The sequence below is a fragment of the Sylvia atricapilla genome, chromosome 3, assembly GCF_009819655.1.
Source record: "Sylvia atricapilla isolate bSylAtr1 chromosome 3, bSylAtr1.pri, whole genome shotgun sequence".
Taxonomy (NCBI): Eukaryota; Metazoa; Chordata; class Aves; order Passeriformes; family Sylviidae; genus Sylvia; species Sylvia atricapilla.
Window position 1 is genome coordinate 49,642,640 of NC_089142.1, and position 23,131 is coordinate 49,665,770.

At 37.2% G+C, this 23,131-nt stretch overlaps 1 protein-coding gene across 1 annotated transcript in view; it reads right to left on the reverse strand.

The window, feature by feature from the left end:
* The window catches only part of MAN1A1 (mannosidase alpha class 1A member 1), a 138,641-nt gene that overhangs the window by 43,395 nt on the left and 72,115 nt on the right, over nucleotides 1–23,131 (reverse strand). The window contains exon 5 of the mRNA XM_066315303.1: nucleotides 16,174–16,268. Coding sequence (XP_066171400.1) covers nucleotides 16,174–16,268 — 95 coding nt within the window. The remainder of the gene's footprint in view (nucleotides 1–16,173; nucleotides 16,269–23,131) is intronic.

A 23,131-nucleotide genomic window follows, 5' to 3' on the forward strand; every position in this document is an offset into this window, starting at 1 on the left:
AACATTCCCTCCTATTAACTAATTTCCTACTAAAGATGTGTTGGTGTTATAACAATAAAAACGTCATTTTAACATGAAGTTTAAACCAGTGAAGGCAAATTGCTGGAACAAACTACTTAGCCGTCTTGCTAACCTCTTTTTATTTCCTTCTCAATAGGTCTCAAACTAGCCCATCATTGTACAAGTCTCATTCTGTCTGTACCCTCTGCTATATGGATTCCTACAGTGACAGCATTTACTGTGGGGGTTTTATTACTGCTTGTTTAATATAGAACAACAGACTATTCTGCCAAGTCTTTTAAAATTATATTTAGTCATACCACATCCTCTAAGCCAGGTCTGCTTATTTAGGTTAAGGTGTGCTACAGTGTCAATGTCTGCTCATTAAAAAGAAGGAAACACAAGGATATTCAGATTTTTATGTGAGATTAGAGCGAGAACATCACATATTTTGGATGTTGGCAAGGTGCATCCACCCAACTCAACATTCAGAAGAGAGTCCATATCTGCCCACTGCGTAAGAAGTCAGGCTCAAAGTTTTCCACAACATAAAGACATGTTAGTGAGCTCTTACTCTTCCCTCTCCTTATAAAACTCAGTCTGTAGTGAGCTAAAAGTCAGTCAAGGAAGAACACAGTTACCAAAGTGTTGCTCCAGGCATTAACTGTCTACTCTCTTTACTACTAACTCTACTATAATAATTCCAAAATTATATGGCAATTTATTAGTGGGAAAAAACCCCAGCAGAGTCAGCCTACATAGCATCAAATTGGCCCTGTGTTCTTCAACATTTTCATAAATGACTTGGACAGAGGTCTGGAAGGGATACTAGCCAAGTTTGCAGATGATACGAAACTGGGAGGAGCTGTTGCCTCCCTTGAGGAGAGGGAAGCCCAGCAGAGCGACTTTGACAAATTACAGGACTAGGCAATCACCAACCACAAGAAGCTCAAGAAGAGGAAGTGCCGCATTCTGCACCTGGGATGGGGCAACCCTGGATGCATGAACAGACTGGGAAATGTTATCCTGGAGAGCAGTCCCATGGAAAGGGAGCTGGGGGTCCTGGTCAGTGGCAAGTCGAAATTGAGTCAGCAGTGCCCTGGCAGCCAGGGGGGCCAATCCTGGGGTGCATCAGGCACAGCATGGCCAGCTGGGCAAGGCAGGGGATTGTCCTGCTCTGCTCTGAGCGGGAATGGCCTCACCTCAAGTGCTGGGGGCAGTTTGGGGTGCCACAATACAAGAAAGTCATTGAACTACTGGAGAGTGTCCAAAGGAGGGCAATGAGGATGGTGAAGGGCCTTGAGGCAAAGCCACACGAGGAGCAGATGAGGTCAGTTGGTTTGTTCAGCCTGGAGGAGACTGAGAGGAGACCTCACCACAGGCTACAGCTTTATTGTGACGGGAGGAGGAGGGGCTGACACTGATGTCTTCTCTGTGGCGTCCAGTGACAGGGCACAAGGGAATGGCCTGACAGAAAAATTGAAGTTTAGCAGTTAAGATTCTATCCTTTTTAAGGCTGTGAGGAAAAACCTCAGATAGTTACAAAAAACCTTGAGGCATTCATATACATGACTGAATTTGAAGGAGCTTTTGGATATTAGTACCCATGCCAGTTCTGCAACCACCCATTTTCTCAGCACAGCTGAATGAGTTACAGCACTGGATATAACTTAGGGTTATATTTTATCCTACATATCTACAAACTAATTCTTTAATGTGCACTCTTTGTCAGTTGTAATATCCTGTAGTACATGAAAGCATAGGAAAAAAGTGCAGCTGATCTAACTGAAAGTTACAGTGTGATCAAACTGATTTACAGTGCTGGACTGCCTAATCCACCACAAAATGACTTCAAAGAGTACATAAGACACTTAAAAGTATCTCTTTCTCCAAACAGCTGCATGTCATGTAACTACTCTCATTTTGTCACGTGCAAATTGAGCTTTATTACTGCAAATTTTCATGAAAATTGTGTTACATTGGTAACTTCAAAGAAAACAATTAGGAAATTTGAAAATAGAACAATTTAGAAACTTAGGATATTGACAAAATGGTTTGAAGCAGATTCAAATCATTCAATTATTCGAGCAATTTATCTATGAATTTTTGCAACCATGTGTCTAAAGAGAAAGCAAGCCAAATTCACTATATTCTTTATTCATTTGATTTGTTCCAAAATGATTTGTTCAATATAACTAATGCAATAAACTGCAGTGCTGTCCAATTTTTAATTTTGAAGTGCAAGCCAGTTTATTCAATAATTTTTTTTAATATAAAGAACAAAATGAAATATTTCAGGGTCCTAAAACCACTGATATGCCACTGGCTGAGAAACACAAATCAATAGCCAGCATAAAATGGTCACCACCACCATGCATTATTCACAATCATTAAGGTTAACCACAAACCTCAGACAATTTTCAAATTCCATACTTAGTGTTTGATTTTTTGTGATTGTTCTGTTTGTTCATTTGGAGGTTTTTGTGTATCTGAGAGTTATGTATAAAGCAAAACTGATTTGAGATCTGCATGATTCTTATTTTGTTCTCCTGAACCAACAGAATTTCCAAGTAGGTCCTTTCTAAAATTCCAAGGCTGTTATTTGATTAGAGCCTCAGTAATGCCTCATCAGTAATCCCCACCTCCTCCAATCCCTAACATATTTTATTGACATTATAGAGCAGTCAAATCTTTTAATTTCTGCTTAAAATATTTGATTTGGCTAGCTCTCTGCCCAGATTGAGCTGGATAAAACAAAGTATAGAGATGGCTTTACTTTACTTAGTTATCCAAAACCAGGTTTGTGATGCCCAAATGGCCTGAGAACAAGCAGGTCAACAGTGCCAAACAAATATCCACTTTTAGGCTCTTTTGCATTTACCCACAAAACATAGCACAGCAAGTGGGGAAGACTGAGAGAGACACTTAAGAAGTTCAACCTCTGAGCAGAAATAACCTTCTAATGAAGACACCCACATTGATTCCTTGATCTTAATTATTCAGAAGCCCTTAGGCATAAACCTGCCCGCCTATTCACCTATCAGTAATATCTGATTTGGACTCTCTAGCTAATGCTTTCTTTTAAAGGAAGCAATAACCTAGGGAGCAAAAGCACATGTCTGAAAAGTGAAAAACCCAAGCCTGCTGAATTCCTGGAGAATGTCTCAAGTACTAGGAGAAAAGCCCTTCTGGCAAATGCTGTCCATTTTCTGTTGAAATCGTGTCACAAAAGAAGCAAAAGGACAAGATTCACTGGACTGAATACTCCGGGCTCTCTCCCAGAACACCTTCTCTAATGCACTCCTAATGAAAATGTAACAGCAAAGTTCCTAAAACAAGACAGGCAAATTCCCCAGAAGCCTTACGTAAATAAATCAGGTGGCTTTAATTATCTGCTCACTGACAGTGTAAGGATACTGGATAGTTTTAGACCATTTTCAATGTCTAATCTACATGGATGCTTTGCGCTTTTTCCCAATCATTTGTTAAAAATAAGATTAAATATAAAGCATGCTGAGAAGATTACAATTCTTTATAGATTTTAGTAGATCAGGTTTCATAGCAGCAAAACCAGGCAGTCCACTTAGGACCATTTTATCCTAGCAATTTCACTGCTAGGATCCTAGTTGTAATTTCTGTTCAGTATCGTTTGATTTCCTAATAGACAAGAGGCTCTGAGCATGGAGTGACCCCACAACCTTCATGTCTCATAAAGAAAGCAAGAAGGGCACATGTACTCTCCTCTCCAGGTCACCTTGTCATGCTATTTCAACACACCTAGGTAATTTCTATTTTCTCCTTGTATTTCTGAAAAACATTTAGGGATAGGTTATGAAAAATGCAGATTAGTGTGACCATTACAGTAATTACATTGGTTACATTTATTAATTTGTCAAAATTAAGTCAATAACAGTTTTAGTAACACCATTATATTACTTGATTAGTTTTGAAAGTGATTATCGTAAGAACTCTATTTAATTGGAAACATCTCAATTTACAGGATACATTAAATTCTCAGTAGCATTTTAAGATGATTCAACATATGCAGGTCAATTACCAGTAATCACCGTTTCATACAACTGCTTCAGAAGAAATTTCAGTACAACACTGGAAAAGAATGATAGATGATTCTAAAACATTACAACTGATCCTCAGTTCATAAAGATAAAGCCGAACTTCAGCTCACATTATTACAGTAAAAGGTCATAACTAACATCTGTGCTGTTAAAACCACTTTAAAATAATAAAGATTACAAAAATCTGAGCAATGATTAGAGAACAGTTGTCTACCTTAAAACGGGTGATGATAATTTGTCAGGACTGCCAAATTACTGAAATGCACTAACTGCACTCATGCCCAGCTGCACATTAATTACTAGATTAGAAAGTTATAATTAATTTTCTTAATATCACTACACCGCTTTTCTTCCTTGAGTTAATAAAAACAGATTGCAATCAATCTTTGTTAATTCATGCTGCAGAACGTAACTGCCGTAGCTACTTCCATATGCGAAGAACACTGCATGCACAGCTCTTGCACTAATACCCTGCCTGCAAGCTGAATCTTCTGACATTTTAATGAAGTGTTGTAATAAGGCCAATAAATTATAAATTATAATTTGACTTAGTATAGTCAGTAGAAAAACTACAAAAGCTTAAAAATGAATTCTTAAAGAATCTTCTTAATGACACGATTTAGAAGTGAATACCGTGTTCCAACACATTTTGAACAGGAAAAGAGGGTTTATTCATAGTTGCATTACTGAAAACCTTCACTGCTGAGACTTGTAAGATTTCTTCATCAACTGACTTTGTCATTAGAAATCAGCACAAGTGGTACAGACCTTTGCACACGCTGCAAGAAACTTCGAGAACCAGTAAAGTAAAACAACTTTATAGAGATACAGGATAAAGTTCATCAAGGTTCTCATGAAAAGCATTCAGTTATAAATACAGCAAAGATAATTAAAGCAGCATTCAAGGAGCATATATTCCCCTGTGTCCATATCTGCATTAGTAACAAAAGGTGTTTTTGTAAGATGGAAAGGATTATTCATTTAAAGCCAATGCACTGTTTTTTTCATTTCCCATTAAGCCCAAAAATTGTTTATTTCTCCAGCCTCATTACTGCTTAAAAAGTATATTTTTTTTCCCTCTCCTCACTTTTCTTCCTTTGTAAAAGATGAGTGTAGAGATATGACAATTATGACATTGCGGCATCCAAAGTGTGGTAGCCTACTCTATTTTGATCTAATAGAAGTCTTCCCATGATCAGCTTAAGTGTCAGAAAGGGAAGAGCAAATGTCAGCAACAAATGAAGGTTGACAATACTTTTTATCTGGGTGTCTGTGATTTTCAGTGTTTCTAAAGTCTTCTGGGGAATGGTAAAGAGAAAGTAATTTTGAATTTGTGAAAGACTAGAGATAAAAAAGGGATTTTAAGAGGCTATATAGTCTCTAGAAGCAAAGGCAAGCACAAGCTTTTTATTACTTTTTTTTCTCCCAAAATTCCCAACAGGTGGCCAATTTGCCTTACACTGCTAAATGTTATAAATATGTTTTTTATATATATATATGCAAAACATCTATAAGTTTATGCTGAGGTAAACAGACACACTCCCTCTACCCCCAATGTATACCAAAATACACATTGGCTTGATTATCACTCTTACCAGAATATTCAAATATTTCAATATATTTAAGATCTTAAGGAATAAGGTGTTAGATGATACACTAGGACAAGTAGGATTTACGGATTAACTCTTCCATAAATGATCACACCTTAAAGCAGCAACTTCAGTATATGTCCCATTGAGGGGCTGCAGGGAGCCAGTCAAATAGGTGACCTGAAGAATATTAGGGGTGTAGGAAAGCAAGGAGGTAAAGGAGGACAAGTGGAAGGGGGGATGGAAGATAGAAAGGGGAGAAAATGAATAACAGTCTGCCCAGAAGTCTCAGAAGACATATGTGGGACAATACCCAGTACAATTCTCAAATATTCACTTCCACACGCCACCAAACTGACACATTTGGAAAAAGGCTCTGAGAAGCAAGCCCTAGATCGGGAAAACATGACACACCCAGGATTCAGATTCCTCTTGTGGAGGATGTGTGGGCAAGGACAGAATCACAGTTCAGTAGGAAAAACTATCAGAGCTGAAAATGATCACCAGTGTATCTCTCCATCAAAATGGATTAGAAGAGGGGAGCAAGCATGGAAGAGGAGTAGCAGGGTTAGAAAATACACAAAGTAGAGCAGCATCAAAGACAGATTGCAAGACTTTAGATTTACAGAAAACACACCACAAAAAGGAACTGGATGATCTCAGAACCTTGTACTAAAAATTCCAACTTAGATTAGGGATCTGGATGTTGAAGAGACACTATGAGAAACAATGTAGCTATTTTCCAACCAAAACCTGTGCTGTTACATTGATCAAAATCTACATAATTAAAAGTAACAAACACAGCCCCACAGGCATCTGTATTTAATGCTGAGATTACTGTTTAAAAACAATTAGGTGTTCCATATTCAGCTGGGTGTATGAAACTGGTCATAAAGCTGAGAAATGAAAGTAATGGTCAGTAATTATGCAAGTAGGCAAGAAATTAATATTTACATCACTCCTGAAAAGAGAGAAAACTCTTGAATTATCGCCATATCTTAAACAAAACTGAACTAGTGACAAATAAAAACCTTTTGTTTTTGTTAAAAGGTAAGGCAAAAAAATGAATCTGCATGAATGTTCTTACTATTCTGATATAACAGACGGATTTCTAGGGGAAAAAAGATAACCTATTTTATGCTCATTTGTTGTTTTAATGTCAATCTAAAAGATTAAAAGGAAAACTGTATTGCAAGATTATCTGACATTTCCATGAAAACGCACATGCCATGAATTTCAGAATAACAAAAGGTGTCAGAAGCAGTTACAAATAGTCATCTTAAAATTAAACATGCTTATAAAAATGGCATAACAGACACCCCTCAGAGCTGGTATAATGAAACCAAAAGACACAAAATTCAAGTTTCACAGTATTAATTAGGCTATGAAGTGCTAAAAAAGAGAAGTTCAGATAAGTAAAACTTATCTGAAGATAAGTTTTCAGATAAGTAAAAAGAAAATTCAGATAAGTAAAACTTATTTATGATATTTGTTATTTGTGATATACATGATGCACTGGAACTGTGCCAGTTGCAGCAGGGTTTTGGCTGTCCAGCTGAGAGGCCATGGTTTGGTGGAGGTTAACAAGAGAGCTTCTTGTACCAGCAGCAGTAAGAAACCAGAAAATTATGAATAAAGATGTACCAATACATACATCTATCTACATGTTTATCTGAAATGAAACGTGCACTTTGAGAAGTATTGAAGGAAATATTGCCTTTTCAGCAAGGAAAAAAAAAATCCAGTATTCTTTGAAGATAACAGCAGAGTCTGTTCTCAGTAATGACAGCTGAAAAAATACAGTTAGCAACTCTTGTTCATGTTCATCATTTTAGGATGGTAAGAATACAGATTAACTACAAACATCAGCCAGCTATTTCCTTGGTCAATCTTAATCCTTTTAATCTATCACTGTCATATAGATGCTTAAACCACTGTAGGAAAAAATAACCAAACAACCCCACATGGTTGAAAATTGAACCAGGTGGAAGTATCAAATTCCAGCTAAAATACACAACTAAAGTGCTTTGTAAATACCCCCCTCCACTTCTCATGGTCATTTCAGGATTTCTGAAGTGAGTCATGGATTTTGCAGGCCTAATCCTGCAAATGTACATAAATGGTAACAAATGCATAAAGTAAACAACTCATAAATGGCTTTATAATTTGTTGGAAAATTCTTAGGTGGAACAATCCCAACACAACTATTGTTTCAGGTATGTTTTTTCTGAGGTGACTTGAATTGTGATGGAAGTGACTGAGAATAAACTTGTGTTCATTTTATGCATTTAATGAAACCTGAAGTCTCTGGACACTGACTCCCCTCTGAAGGAAGCCTCTTTGACAGTCACATTTTGTCTGCTGTAAGATTATCATTTACTACACACCGACGAAAATCAGGTCATACATGATATAAGCAGTTAAGAGGGAAATGATCTTTAACCAAGTGCAAAGATTAATGTATCTACACTCAGGTGTCAGGATTCCCAGCACAGTCTGTGTCTGGCAAGAAGAAGCAGCCCAGCAGGCCAGGCCCTGGGCACTTGATTTCAGGGCAGGGAAATGCTCCTCAAGCTGCTCCACAGTGCCTTTTGCAGTGCCCCACTCCAGTGGGAGCTTGTTCCTGCTGCGTCAGCGAACATGCAAATGTTCCCCATCTGGAACTGAGACTCACCCTGCACACCTTCACAAACAACTCCAACTCTCAAATGTGTCTGGCAATTCAACACTAAGGGCTCCCTTGCAACTCCTAGGCAACGGGAAGGTATGGCATAGAAATAACTCCTGATTATCTGCAATACCGAGGCGATAACAGCACTTATCCAGCTAAAGCAAGAGCATGAGCAACGCCCTTAGCTATATGCTAATTTATAAAATCCTATTTTCAATAAAAGCAATTTCAAAAACTTGCAGGGGAGCAAGAATGGTTTTAACTCTCTGGAAGCAAATCGAGGATCTCTTGCAACCTTCCCACCCAATGCCACTGCACTTCATTGAAGGACTGATTACAGGAAACTAGATGTACATGCTTGGTACATGCCACCTACTGGCATATGACATAGGTGACTGGGGTGAACTGCCTAGTCCTGATTTCTTCTAGGGCAAAACACAAAACAGTTCAACCTCCCTCTTTCTGGCACAGAAAAACTTCATATCTTCTTTATCAATAACATACAAAAAAAAAAAAAAAAAAAGGCACCTCGTCATTTCTTTAGGCTGTCAAGAAAAAGTCTTATGATAGTCAGGGAAGGTTTTGATACTCTGGAGAGGGTCTGCTGATGAGGGAGTCAAGGCCCATGAAGTGGAGCCTCTGGCAACCCGCTGGTTTCTGTGGGACTGTCTGGCAGCAGGTGTGTTTAGTTTTGTAAAAGAACACGACCTCTTGCTAGCACCACAGAGATCTATAAAGTGTTTGTAATCATACACTTTGTGCTGAGGAATACCATTACTAATACTCACATAAGTAATATGATAATTATGAACTTGCAAGTATCTGTATTCATTTTACAGTGCACTAATAAACTGTGGGGAAAGAGTGTTTAAACTTAGAATCTGGGACTAGAATCTTTCTTTTGGCTATAAAGAAAGCACTTAAACTGAGAAAGGTATTTTGCAGTAATAATAATAAGTCCCAAATTCTTCCTGTGTTATTGCCAGAGGGCAGCCTCCCACACAAATTCTGCATTACAATATTGAATTGAAGCTGCTAGTTGAATAATACAGCCTATTATTACGGGCTATCACCAAAATAATATTTTTCTTGGTTCTTTGTCTTTCTTGACAAAGAGTTACTTTCCTTGAACTATCTCATGAATTTTTTGTGATATTATTATAAATGTGATTGTTTTACATTGCTTAATGGGAAATCAGACATTGCCACAGGTCAAATATACTGAATACTGAATATAAAGCACTAGTCATGCCATGTGGAACCAGCTGCTCATTTCAGGTGAGGTGACAACACAGCGAGGGATTTCAGACGAGGCAAAGACATTCCATGGCAAGGAATTTGTTTCCTGTGGTGTTCTAACATGTCCTAAAACATGGACATTTCTAATTTTCTGTTATTTAACATGACTAACTGTTTTTCCAGGTTGTTTTGCATTCAATACTGACTCAAGAAATGTAAACTTTTTTATGAATCATGCAATGAACTGAAATGGCTGTGCTGAAAAATGTACCCTTTGCTGAAATCATCCTTGTCACTAGTTACTGATAAATTAGGATGCAATTAATTTCTTCATCTCAAGATATTAGTGCTTTCAATTAATTGTGCAAAGTCTTCTTTAATCACTGGAAAGAGATCAGTATATCCAAACAGCAGATCATTCTATGCCAAAACATATGTTTAACATAAAACAAATAATTTTTAGAGAGGCAAAGTTCAGCCAGGATTATCTCTTTGCATCCAGTGCTAATACAAATCCACACTGTGATCCAAATGCCTTGAAGGCAAAAGTCTGCTTTCCATTGGTCTGTTTTGCTGCAGGGGAAATCTCAGTGCTTAACTCAGTATCTGAATCCTTTTTTGCTATTATTACCACTTTATTACATCAGTGGAGTCATTTGCCAAAACCACACATACAAAGCCTTCCTAAAGTATGTCTGCTACTTTTAGCTTTTTTTCTTAGGTAATTTTGATGTCTTCCTCTAAAATTATGCCAAAATTAGACAGAAGGGATATGATTAAAGATTTCATCTAAACACAGCTTCTGCATGATCCTATAATAACAAACTGTGCAAGCTTTTTATCTTGAAACTCCCTTTGTTATTTTTGCCAAATACAGTCAAATTTGAAGAATAACCTTTATTTAACTGTGCAAATACCTGCATATTCTGCACATTGTATTTTGGTTTTGTTTCTTAGTTTATTTTTTAATACACAGGAGTTAACAGTGCAAACCAGAAAAATTAAATTATCTGTCCTCGTTAAATCTCTGCAAGAAAGTGTTTCTTGTGTCACTTGGACAAGTAAAAGCATGAACTGCTAATTCTGTTAAAGAATATAGCATCATACAAAAATTTTGCAAAATAATGCATCAATCATATTTCAGGCATTTCTGACAATGTAAGTGGGAGACTCAAGCTGCCAAAAAGGTTTACTGAATTTACATGTTTGGATCTCTTTGTTATATTCTCAAACTTTCTCAATGCATTAAAACCCCTTACAAACTATAAAGGTATGTACTCTTAAATGCATTGATTATGATATTTTGGAGATGTCACACAACTCAAAAAGAACCATTCTCTTATATGCTGAATTCTTTCTTTAAGAATACTGGAGTTTTTCTAATGAAGTACCACATACATAAGACATTTTGAAGATACCATAAGACATCAATCATGCTTTGAAATTGGGGATTACTTTGAAACTTTGAAATATTTTCAAGCAAATTCTGTTGTCTAAAAACCAACATTTCATACCTCCAAGCTGGTTGGTTTATTGGCCACATCTCCACCTATGTGGAAAGTGCTGAGAAAGAAACTCCTTTAAATGCCTGCAACCTAAAACACTGCCATCAGCAGTCTGAAATATCAGAGTGTCCCATAAGAAAACACCTGTGTGGGTGTCATGCTTCCAAACACTGTAGCATTCTAGCATAAAACCCCTCTCCAAAGCAGCCACATTTTGTTGGGCAAGCTGAGACAATGGGGAGAACCATCCTATTTAGCACTACTGTCACAGAACAGAAATCTTAGCTGGTGGCAAAAAGTTATTCTAAATAAAAACAATAACAACAGCAAACCCAAACAGAAAACTATGGGAGATTTCATTCAACCGTACTATGCTTCACAAAATGTAGCAATTAAAAAAAATAATAGTGATTTCAAAAGTCAAAAGAGGACCTTGCTTCAAAATTATGCTGACAACATCCCAGTGACATAAATATTGCAGCTTTGTCACTTCCATCCTCAGCTACCTAGAAATAACTACTTTGTGCAAAATTTAGCAAGGCCCCTGCTATTTCACTTCATTAAGTATGTTCTATTGAATACAACTAAGATCCACTATTTATGTACAATCAATATTAAACTGTAAAAGGCAAGGAATCCTGAACTGACACCAAACACAGTAAACACTCTACAATTACGTCAAGTAAATCGTACCACTCCCTGAGATTGGATTTCAATACAAATTAATCAAAAGTATTTCAAACTCCTCTTTTTTACCTTCTGTTAGGCTTTCCCACTCTGACCCACTCCAACTACACCTCACAGCTTATCCTTCGATCCAACACTTCCCACGGTCCCTAATGCCAGAAATTTAGGTTTGTCAGTGAGCCAGAGAAACAGGTACAGTATCCCTCTTAGTTACAGCAACACTTATGAACAGGCTGGACATCCAAAAAAAAAAAAAAAACCATTTCCAGTTTGTTATGTTTCTAGAAATAAAAATATTATTTACTCTAGTTGAAACTTTTTCATTAAGGCAAGGCATAACTATTCTTCAAAGTTTCAGATGCACTTAAAGGTTATATGCTACACTCATTCTTCATAAAAAGGCAGGCACCTTAATGCCTAACAGTACTGCTACATCACAGCATACAAGGCACAATAAATAACTTTAAAACTACTCAACTGGTCAATGTATAGAGAGCAAACATTTAATGGAAAATACATTCTTTCATATAGGAATTCTTCTGGGTTGATTACTGGCAAGTAGAATTGTGGTCTTACTGGAAATAGTGACTAAAAATCAGATACAGGTCTGCTTTCAAAGGGGGGGAAAGTGACACAAAGATAAAATTTCCATCTGAAAGAGAAAAAAGAACCCCACAGACATTTATACTCAGATGTTTATTCCTGATTGATTGAACAGAATAACAACAATCTGGGTTCTTTCCTGTATTTGACAGCTGGGCCTCATCCCATAAACACAAGCTCCATACAGCTTCCCCTTTAATAGTTACAGGGGTAAAAAAATAGATATGTTAAAAAGATTACTCGATCCTGCAAACTTGATGCAAGTCTGGGTATTTGTTAAGATTACTTAACTCACTAAACGAGTTATAGTTTTAGATTTTTTTATTTCTATAAATCTGAGAGGTAAATTACAGAAATACACAAGCAATCTGATTGATCAGTCATAAACTACTTAAAGTTTATAGAGAGAAAGAGAAATGACAATTTTAGCATGGAGAAGCCAGATTGTCACAGCTTACAAGGAAGAAGAAAGAAAGGATCATGAACTAGTGGTATTTTAAGAAACTGTTACAGATGGCATTTTAGAAGTACTGAAGAGGAAATATCTAAACAAAGGATTTGTGTGAGGAAGGAAAATAAATAAGCAAGCAAATAAAGGAATAAAAGTGGCTTTGCCAATTTGTGCTTCTTATCCCCAAACATATGACTTAAACCTGTCTGTCAATCCACCATTGCTTTATACACTTCTCTCTCAACAGCCCTTTCTACCCCTGCTTTAAGCAGAAGAGTCCACAAGTGCTATTTCACACTCTTTAAATAAGCAAGTGAGCCATAGAAGCAGCTTCAAATTTCGCAGCACAGGCAGAAGTGAAAAACAGATGCTGAAGATGAACTGAAAATACAAAGCAACATCAGAAATATGGAAGTGCAACTGAAACTTTAGAAAGAAAGAAAAGGAAATCCCCCTAAAAACCACTGATCCAATTACTTAAATTGTACTTTAGAGACCAAAGGAAGTTTTACAAGCAAACATACTCATGAACTGGCAAGTGCTTTCAGCTGAAGAATAGTACAATGAACTTTTCATCATATTTGATAATAAGAGTTCCACAAACAAGACAGTAAGTGTCCCATGATCACTAAGTGGTGAGGAAAGAGGCAGGATGAACTGAAACAACAGAAAAGATAAAGCATAATACTTCAGGTGGATGTCTTTGGTATGCAAGGAGACAAAAGCACATACATATATGTTCACAAACAGAGGCATGCAAGGAGACAGCAAGCCTGGCTACAATGATTCAGGACGAGCAGAGAAAACTATTTTCTGAAGAACATTTGCAAAGTTAAACAAATATCCAGCTCATCTCTTAATCCAGAAATAATAATGTAAAAAAAACCACTGATACCCATAATCTATTGTGAGTGTTTTCCAATTTGAAGCATAAATCAAAATCAAATCAAATAAAATACTAATCAGAAATGAGGCATATTAGATCCAAAATGTATGCAGGCTTCAGTGGCTTAGCATTTCCTAAGCCTGGATGACAGCATATTTGTTTACTCACAGTATTATGGAAGAGTCATCTACTGAAGGTCAAAGCTAGGCAGATGTGCAAGGATTCAGAATGAATAACCAAGAACCCAGCATTTCATGTCAATTTTTCTGCCACAACAAAGGAAATTATCTCGGCAGAAGTCCTCTTTCACTTTTGTGCCAGGTAAAAAACTAATCCCTTTTGCATTACCACCTTGCACTGTTTGTAGCTGTAGTGCCTCACATCTGCCACATAATTTGAACTATACGCAAAAAGAACATTGATATATTAACAGTTATGGAGGGATTTAGATAAGGGCTATAAAAAAGACCTATTTTTAGCCTGAATATTTTAAGCATGCTTAAATATACTATGGTAGAGCAAGGTATTGTTGTGTTGCAATTACAAACATATGTTAGGTTTTGTATTCAGAAGTTTCTCTAACACCTTAAAAACAAATAACCAACACACCTCAAACTGCTGTACTACTGAACTCGTGCAGACCTTATTAAAGCCTCTTGTGAAAAATTATTAGTATGCATGTAAGTAACCAGCCAAAGTCCAAGGATCATCACCAGGCAGCAGCTAACCAGCCCCTTCAATGATGAGAAAGTTCAGGAGTCACTAATTCCCTCCTGCTCCCACACATAGATGTGCTTTTTTAGGCTTTCTACCTCACTGCTTTTTGAAAGGAAGATGGAAGATAAGCCTGTCTGCACTGACGTGCCAGAGGATTCTGCAGGACTGGCCCTGAGCAGTTTATTGGGAAGCCAGAAGCAAACACAGACAATCAAGCAACACATCAATGTCCACCCCATTATGAGGGAAAGATAAATACAGAGCAAGCAGGGAACAGTGGAAGATGCTGTCAAGGAGGCAGCCACTCAAAAAACCACATCATCAACACACACACATGTGAAATTCTTTTTAATTCACTTTCTTGTGGTAAGTGATGCTGGGGTTTATTATCAGTATGAAGAAAGCTGATGTGTCCTTACGAATACACAAATACACTCCACAGGTGTAATTTTCAGTATTCTTTGCCAAGCAGTGCAAAGAAACCATTTCCTTTACCGGAACAGTATCATAGGTAGCAGCCCTGAGTTGGACCAAGGAATTATTGAAATGTCTGGAGCCAGATACTGGAGGCAAGAATGACTTCAGGAAAGCCAGGATCTCCTACAGTGAACACAGAGCTGCCTTCAAACCATGACTGCCCAAAAGAAAACTGTTGGAGTCCAGGAGATCCCCTTGGATGGCCTGGGACCCGAGGAAGGGAATTCGAGCCCTGGTTCAGGGGGGTGTGGAGCTGGTTCAGGGGGCTCGGAGACCTTGGCACAGAGCCCAGGAAAAAAGCAGGTTTGATTTTAGTCCATGGGTGAGGCTTCTGACACAGAGAGAGGAATTACAAACCACCGGGATGTGAAAACAGTAGTTTGGTACAGTAGAAGATAAAAAATTCAATAGTTTTGGAGTTTATAGAATAGAGGTAAATGGGGGCAAGATGGTGGAATTTGGGTGGTACCTCATGTACTTCTTCTTCCTCGTCCTCCATCTTTTGGGGTGGCGATGGTAGTTAGAGTGGATTGGATCAAAGTAGAAATGACACTTTTAGTGTGGACACTGGGCATTGGTACAAAATAGTAAATAACTAGTACGTAATTATCTGTATAAATGTAAGGGGACATCCCATCGGGGGGCAGTCGCCTCCTGTTCCAGCTGCTGTCCAGACCTCGGCTGGGAGCAGAGAAAATTTTGAGATACCAAATAATAAACAACACGAGAAACCTGAAAACAGACCTTGAAGACTCTGCTTTTTTATACCGACACGACTTGGGGCTTTTAGAGGGCCAAGGACTTTAAATTACCTAAATCTCGGGTGAGGAACCCCTCCCCGAGAGAAAACCACTCCCTGAGAAAGAGTAGAAAATTGTGAGTCTCTTGTAGTAGGTATTCCTCTTGTTTCTTGATATGAAGGACATGCTTATACCACATTTGACAACCAGTAAAAATAAGAGTACAAAGTGGCTAGAAAACTTTCAGAGTAGCACATGTCCTGATGCTCTTAACTTACCTAAAACAACACTAAAAGGACTTCAGGAAGAGTGATGAGCAACATACTAACTGACAAAAACACACTGTTCTGTAACAAATAAATATATTTCTGTATGTATTCTTCTGTGTGCAAATATATCCACTAAAATTTCCCAATTTAAACTGTAGAACCACAAGGACAAAAACTCTGCAGCAATTGTAATAGTATTGTGGCAAAGATGGATTCAACCTTTTTTTTAATGTGTTCTAGTCGCCAAAAAGCAGTTGTTTTACCTCTTGATATTAAGCAATGCCCAAGGTATCCCAGTGGGAGTGTTGAAAGCAGGTAGCAATTTCTCTCCAAGCTCCACTGCCTTTTTTCGGAAAACCTGAAAGTTAAGAAGAAACCAAGTGTTGGAAAATGTATTGTTACTCCAACTAAATTAATTTAGCTAATATCATAATTGAGCATATGGTACAATCCATCTCAGCACAATGAAGCACCTCTGCTCCTTTGGAGTGACATCAAAGGAACAAAGCAGCATCTAAAAAGTTTCAGCCTTCATTTCAAAAACATTAAGCAGAAAGACCCCAAATGCTTACCATATGCCCACAAGAATGACAGAAAATTTAACAAGAGGAACCTTTATGTCCAGGTAAATAGCTAAAAAGCTGGAACAAAGAGGATTTTGCTTTCCTTCAACTGCCAGCTCAGCTCAGGTTACATTAACCTTACTGTTTGTGCACTGAGTGCTCTACTAAGACAGTTTTTAATTAGAAGCAATATTGTTCCAACTTAAATATAGAAACCTATTTAGTGATTTCAATATGTGGATGTTCAAGGCCTATTTGCTTGGAATTACACTGGGATCTTGCGCAACACTGAAAGGATTATCCCAGGTGTAGTAGTCAAAATAGCAAAGTCACCTTCATTGTTCTCTCTTTCTAATAATGGTTCCTTTCAATTCATTTTTCCTCCTCAGACATATTTATGATGGATTTATATTTATTTATATATTAGAAATCAGTTTGGACATCTAATGCATCTTGTGGTGCAGCCATGCATATATGTTTATGTGAATATATAAAGACATTTGCTGGGCAAAACAAGGTAATGAAGAAATTTCCTTCCACAAAAATAAAATACAATTCGTAAAATACCACTTTCTAAAAGCCACACTGGAAGAATTTTTTTATTATTGAAAAATATGTTATCAGGAGTGAATATAAAAGTCTGGGACAATCATGTTACCATAAAGAAGCTCCAGACTAACCCATCCCCACGGTCTCTCCATATGATACAGATCTCAAGATTTCTGTGGCAACAGTCCAAGATTTAGAATTACAGTAAAAGATATTTTGAGGGAGGTTAAGTAATTTCAAGTCAAATTATCTCTGGAGTCAGAAAACTTTCTTGAGTGGATTGCACTCAAGTGCTGGGAGAAATTCGAAGCAAAGCAGCACAGAAAACAATTTGCTGGGAAATCCCTTCATAATCTATGATATTTCTGACTTCCCCATTCACCAATTATGTGGATTCTGATGAGAATTAGTTATAGATTTGCGATCTTTATCCAGCACATAATTCAGTCTTCCCAAGGGTGAAAGACTTGGTGTACACTCAGGAAGAGTTGGTGCAGAACATAATCACTTCTTAGCAGATTACCTTGGGAGGAGCAAGGGACAGTAACCCACCCAGAGCACACAATCTTTCCCTTGTATTACAGCCACATTTTTCACCTTGGTCTGCTGAAGCCAAACCTATTCTTTGTTCTTTTACTACAAGAGAGGCCTCCCTCAGCCTTTCACAGCATATGGTATGACCAACTCATCAGCCTCTCTGCCCTGAAACATTGAAGTACTGACAGGAGAGGGGCTACAATCATCCTCCTAAAGCCATGGCACACCAGGACCCTGAGATTCTGTAGAAGCATCTGCTGCACAGCATAAACCCCCTACCTTTAGCCATACTTAAAGGGGCTAGGTAGATAGGTATCTTATGGAATGTTGTTAAAGGTGCCATACGTATTCTTTTAAGATATTTATGTAAGGAGATCTCCCCTTCAAAACACACACAATCACAGCAGAGGCAGCAAAGCTCAGTACCTGCTGCATCCTGCAGTCTGCATCAAGCCTTCATGATTAAAAAGATAGCATGTGATTGTAATGTATAATAAGTGTTTCTGGACAAAAAAGTGAGATTTTAGCATCTCTAATTTGATGTAGCAATAATGCTTTACTTTCAAATATTTCTACCAACTCTAACGTATTTTTAAAATTCTATTCGGTTTATTTTATAAATAAACAACAAATTCTCTCAAAATAAAAATTGCCTACTTAATGGAAATGTCACAAACAACGGCTATCAAAAAATAAACATGAGATACAATGCAGTAAGTATTGTTCCACATATGGATATAGAAGGAAAAGGTAATTCAGTCTTGCAAAACTAGCATCCTGAACACCAACATTAGAATACACAGTGAAGCCAGGAAGTCTAACTTCTTTCTTGTCCAAAATGCACCTCTTCCAATGCACTAAACAATTTTCATAGTAGGCAATTAAGAAAAAAGAATTTAAGAATATTTTTAAACCATTCTGAAACAATTGCTTGTTTCAGAAGCTGAAGACGCACCTTCTTGTTTACATGAGAATTTCAACAGACTATTACTAATGCATGCTGGTGATTTTCCTTCCCCTTCCAAAGTTAAAAATAAAAACCAAAAATGGACATGGTCTAATTTTATCTCTAGGTCTAATTTAACATGGCAACAACTGACTGGTAAATCACCATCTATGAAGTAGAACAGCATAGGCAATAATGACAAGACTACAACAAGACTGAATGACTGAGCACAATAAATTGTAGCCTCATGCAGTAAAATTATACTCTTTCAGTGAGGGTAAAAGGGTGAAGATAAATAAAGGAACCACTTTATTTCTCAATTTGCGATTTTAACAGTTAATAATAGGAAAAGCAGGTGCTACAATTATTGCACATCATCTACAATGTTCACTGTATTCTTCTGCAGAAACTTACAGTATTGGACAAGAAATAAGTATTGTGCTGGGTAAGATATTTTCTTGGGTAATAAAAGTAAATAAACAATAAGAATTTCTACTTATTATCTCTAACTTCTGAATCAAATTTCAACTTTTGCTAAGCCCCCACTACCACCCAGTAAAGTGATAGTTTGGTAAGCACAAACTATGACAGCCATTACCAAGAAGCACAAAACAAAGGCAGAAATGACAGAGCACAAAAATGAGAGACATTATATATAATAAAGGAAAACATCTAAAGCAAAATTTCCCATCCCAGTGGTTATCTTTAGAGCCTCAAGGACCTTTCCTGGCTTTTCCTCATGAATGCTCATCCAGCAGTAATGAAAGATTACTTACATGAAGTTCTCCAACTGGGTCAGACCTGGGAGAAGCTGTCACAGTCCCATAGCTGAACCCACCCTTCACTCCATGCTTAGTTTAAATATTTACCTAGAAATATAAAAGTCTACAAAGCACTCCTGAGGTCTCCATCACTTTCTCCAATGCTCTATCATCTGTAGACAACATACTTTTTAAAGAAGAGGGACTGTGGAGTTATTCACCTGGCATATCAGCAGTGCCCTTACCAGCTGGTGCACAGAGTAAGCCACACTGCCATCATTCCCTTCTTTTAAATTGAGGATTCACAGCAATGATTACCTTTAAAGAGCAATGAAGCAAATAAAATTTGCATTGATATTATACACAGCTAAACATCATTCTACAACAAAGAAAATTATTCTAAGTGAAGCACTGTGGTTCAGAAAAGAAGATGATAATTGACACCAGCCACAAGAAATAAGTAGAGATTCCTTCACATTCTGTAGTCCTACTCAAAACTGGCACTAAAGCAAATTAGATACTTACTATAATCATACAATAGATTATACAGAAGACAGAGTTACTGTACTTTTTATTTCAATGTCTGTTTATATTAGTAGGCTGTGAATTGTTAAAATAAGCTCAGGGTTAATAAAGAAGCGCCTTCCTTGTCCTTTGAGTTCCTTACAAACACAAAAGTCACAGCAGACCACCACCATTATTCCAAGCCAGCAGTTTTTTGAACAACATTTGAGTAAGCATGTCGGCAAACAAGAAATCTACCTCACTGTTGCACACGTTCATTTTTCCTTTCTCACTCTGTTCATTCCTTAGGCAACACACACACTAACCCAGGGAATAAGACATTCTTTTCTCACTCATTGATAGCCTTAAATATCTCTTAAATACATATAAGTATTTTTGGTCTTCATAAGAGCGAAAAAACTAACTAAGAGACCATACATCCAGAACTGCAATGCTCATGTTGGAACACCCAGTGCCACAATCAATCAGATCTTGCAGACTCTTCCGTCCATTAACAAATCTTATTAGGGAAAAGAGTGTTCCCACAGGGAAACAAGGCTCTGCCTGCAAAGATGCAACCACAGGGCAAAGACCAGACCTGTCATCTGGTAAGCACTGGCTTTCATTATAGTGCAAGAATGTTATCTCCTCTGGATAAACAAAAATGTTTCCTCTGGCTGGAATGACAAATCCTTTTGGAAATGTCAGATTACCTCATTGTAGTTTTAATTGCTATTGCTAATCAGGAAGAAAAGAAAGCACAGGAAACAAATATCTTAGAATTGCGTATGTGGCACATCTAATTTTAAAAAAGGTATAACAAGGTACAGCATCATAAATTAAAGAACAGCCAGAATTCTGCCTTAAGAAGTCTTCCATATAAAGGCAACAGAAGGTAACATTTAACACCAAAGGAAGGAATACTATACTATATTTTAATCTTTTTTTCAATTGACAAAGACATTTTCTCAAAATCTTTAATTCTATCAAATTAAGCATTTCTCATTTTTGTTTTTATATTTACAGATAAAAACTGACAAGTCACTAAGTAAGATTTATTGCTTTCTTTCCTGTACCTGACTGCCTTTCCCAGTAGGGTAAGGAATGAATATTTCAGTGCAAAAGCAGAAAACAAGAGCAGAAAAATGAACAGGGACAGGCTGCTTTCCTTCTCTTCAGAACACTGAATAGAAATCCTCTCAGCATAACAAATGTTGATTTGGGTTCAAAGTGATCTGCTAACAAAAAAGAACTCTCTCAGAACAACTTGTTCCAATACTTTCTTTACTGAAAGACAATCCAGGATTTATGTTGTATTTACATTTGTTTTATTTTTTACAATGAAAGACTAGAAATGCTACAAAAGTTGAGGTACTCCACCAGACATAACAGAATACTTGAAACAGTGTAAGCTGAATTCTGCCACTATCTCCAATACTGAGCAATACCACACCTAACTGCCATATTATTTGAAACCATTTCCTATTACACATTTTCAGTGTTTATGACAGCTGGATAAATTACCCAGATGCTGGCATTAATTCATCAGCAAGTAGTGCTTTTACAATTACCATCACCTTTACACTAGCAGGTGGCTGTGAGTTTTATTTTATTCAGTCCTCACTTCCAGCTGAGTTCAAATCCTTTATGAATATTCTATGCTAAAAGGAGAGGAGACAATTAATAACATTTCTGGAAACAAGCAATGTAATGAGTCACATCAGTGTGATCATCAGTGCCAACAGAAGAAGCCAAATGGCGTTCAAAGAGGACTTTCACAGCTGTAGAAGTATTTTTGTACATCTAGGCCCACAAGTGTCAAGAGTTTTGACCATTTTCCCCAGGAAATAGTCTGTGTTCAGGACCAATTTCCCAGCTCTGGGCCAGCCCTGGTCCTGCTGGACTTGAGCATGTGAAATGCCACACCAACAGGAGCCCACCTCCAGCCCAGGACTCCACCCAGTCTCAAGTTTTCCTACCAGGATACAGAAGAGGGGGATAGTGCATTCAAAACGAGTGGCTTCACTGGAGGCTACACCTACAGTAGTGAAAGATCAGTCAGAGCTGACCAGCCCAATGGCAGACACTGACACCAGTCAGCATCACACCTCACCACTCCGAGTTTTGGGAAGGCTTTCCAGTTTGCAGCCGTAATGTCAAACCCAAAGCACCTTTGCCCATCTGTACCACTCTTCTCCCAGCTTTTGAAAACAGTGATTGTAGGAATATGCAAATGACTTACTGCAGAGATTCAGGCAGCTTGTGGTATCTGTGAGCAACTACTCACCTGCAACCTGCGAGAATAACGTATGTCTTTTTCACAACTTGAGGAAGTAACAAGTATGAGTAAGCTTTTAGATTTGTACTGCCTTTTCCAGAATAATCCAGTATGCTGGTCACCAGCTCATAAAAGAAAGTTCACATAAAAAAACCTGCTTATTGCATATATTAGATTAAAAAAAAAAAAAAAAAAAAAAAAAAAAAAAAAAAAAAAAAAAAAAAAAAAAAAGAAGGAAAGAGAAAAAAAATAAAAAAAATCCCTTCTTTTATTCAATTAGCTTTTTTTTTTTTTTTTTTTTTTGGTAGTGCTTTCACTGGCAGCAAGAAAATTAATTTTCTTTCCTAGCTGACAGCTGTACCAAAGAAGTCACATAGTACCATGAAGAGTATCCCCTCTGTGGAAAAGATTGTAGAGAACTTAATAGAATGGAAGTAACTGGATTAGTGAGAGATTTCCAGATTTCATTCAAATGCATACAGCGAAAAGCACAAACCCCCTCAAGTTATCAGAAGTAGCTAACGCATGTAATTACTTCAGCTATTTTTTAACTAAAGAAATTTCTAAGAAGATACACTGTGTTTGAAAATCTTATTTTAGAAAGGCCAGAATTAAATGGTACAGACTGTCAAAAAAGAGTGCAAGGCATAAACCAAAGAAATAGCAATGTACTGTAAATTTTCCATATCTTACTTGCATTTTCAAACTTTAAAACAGAGACAGCAATTGCTAAATAACTACAGATTTTAAAAATAATAAAGGAAGACTTTGTTCCTGTTATATTTGGTTATTTTCCTTTCTATTATTCATGTGTATTTAGGATTGCTTACAAAGACAAACTCCAAGAACTATTTAAGAGGAAGAACTTTTAGACCACAGGAGAAAAAGCAACTGCTCATTTATCTACTAATGTCAAAAGAATAAGTTTTTTCTAAAGCTTATGAATACTTGAACAATTAGAAGCTTAGCTACAACCCACTAGCACTGGGGAGTTTATGAGCCACCCATTTAATAATATCCCTGCTGCAATAATTCAAGAAAAGGCAGTGATGAATGCAGAAAACAAACTGCAACGATTGCCTG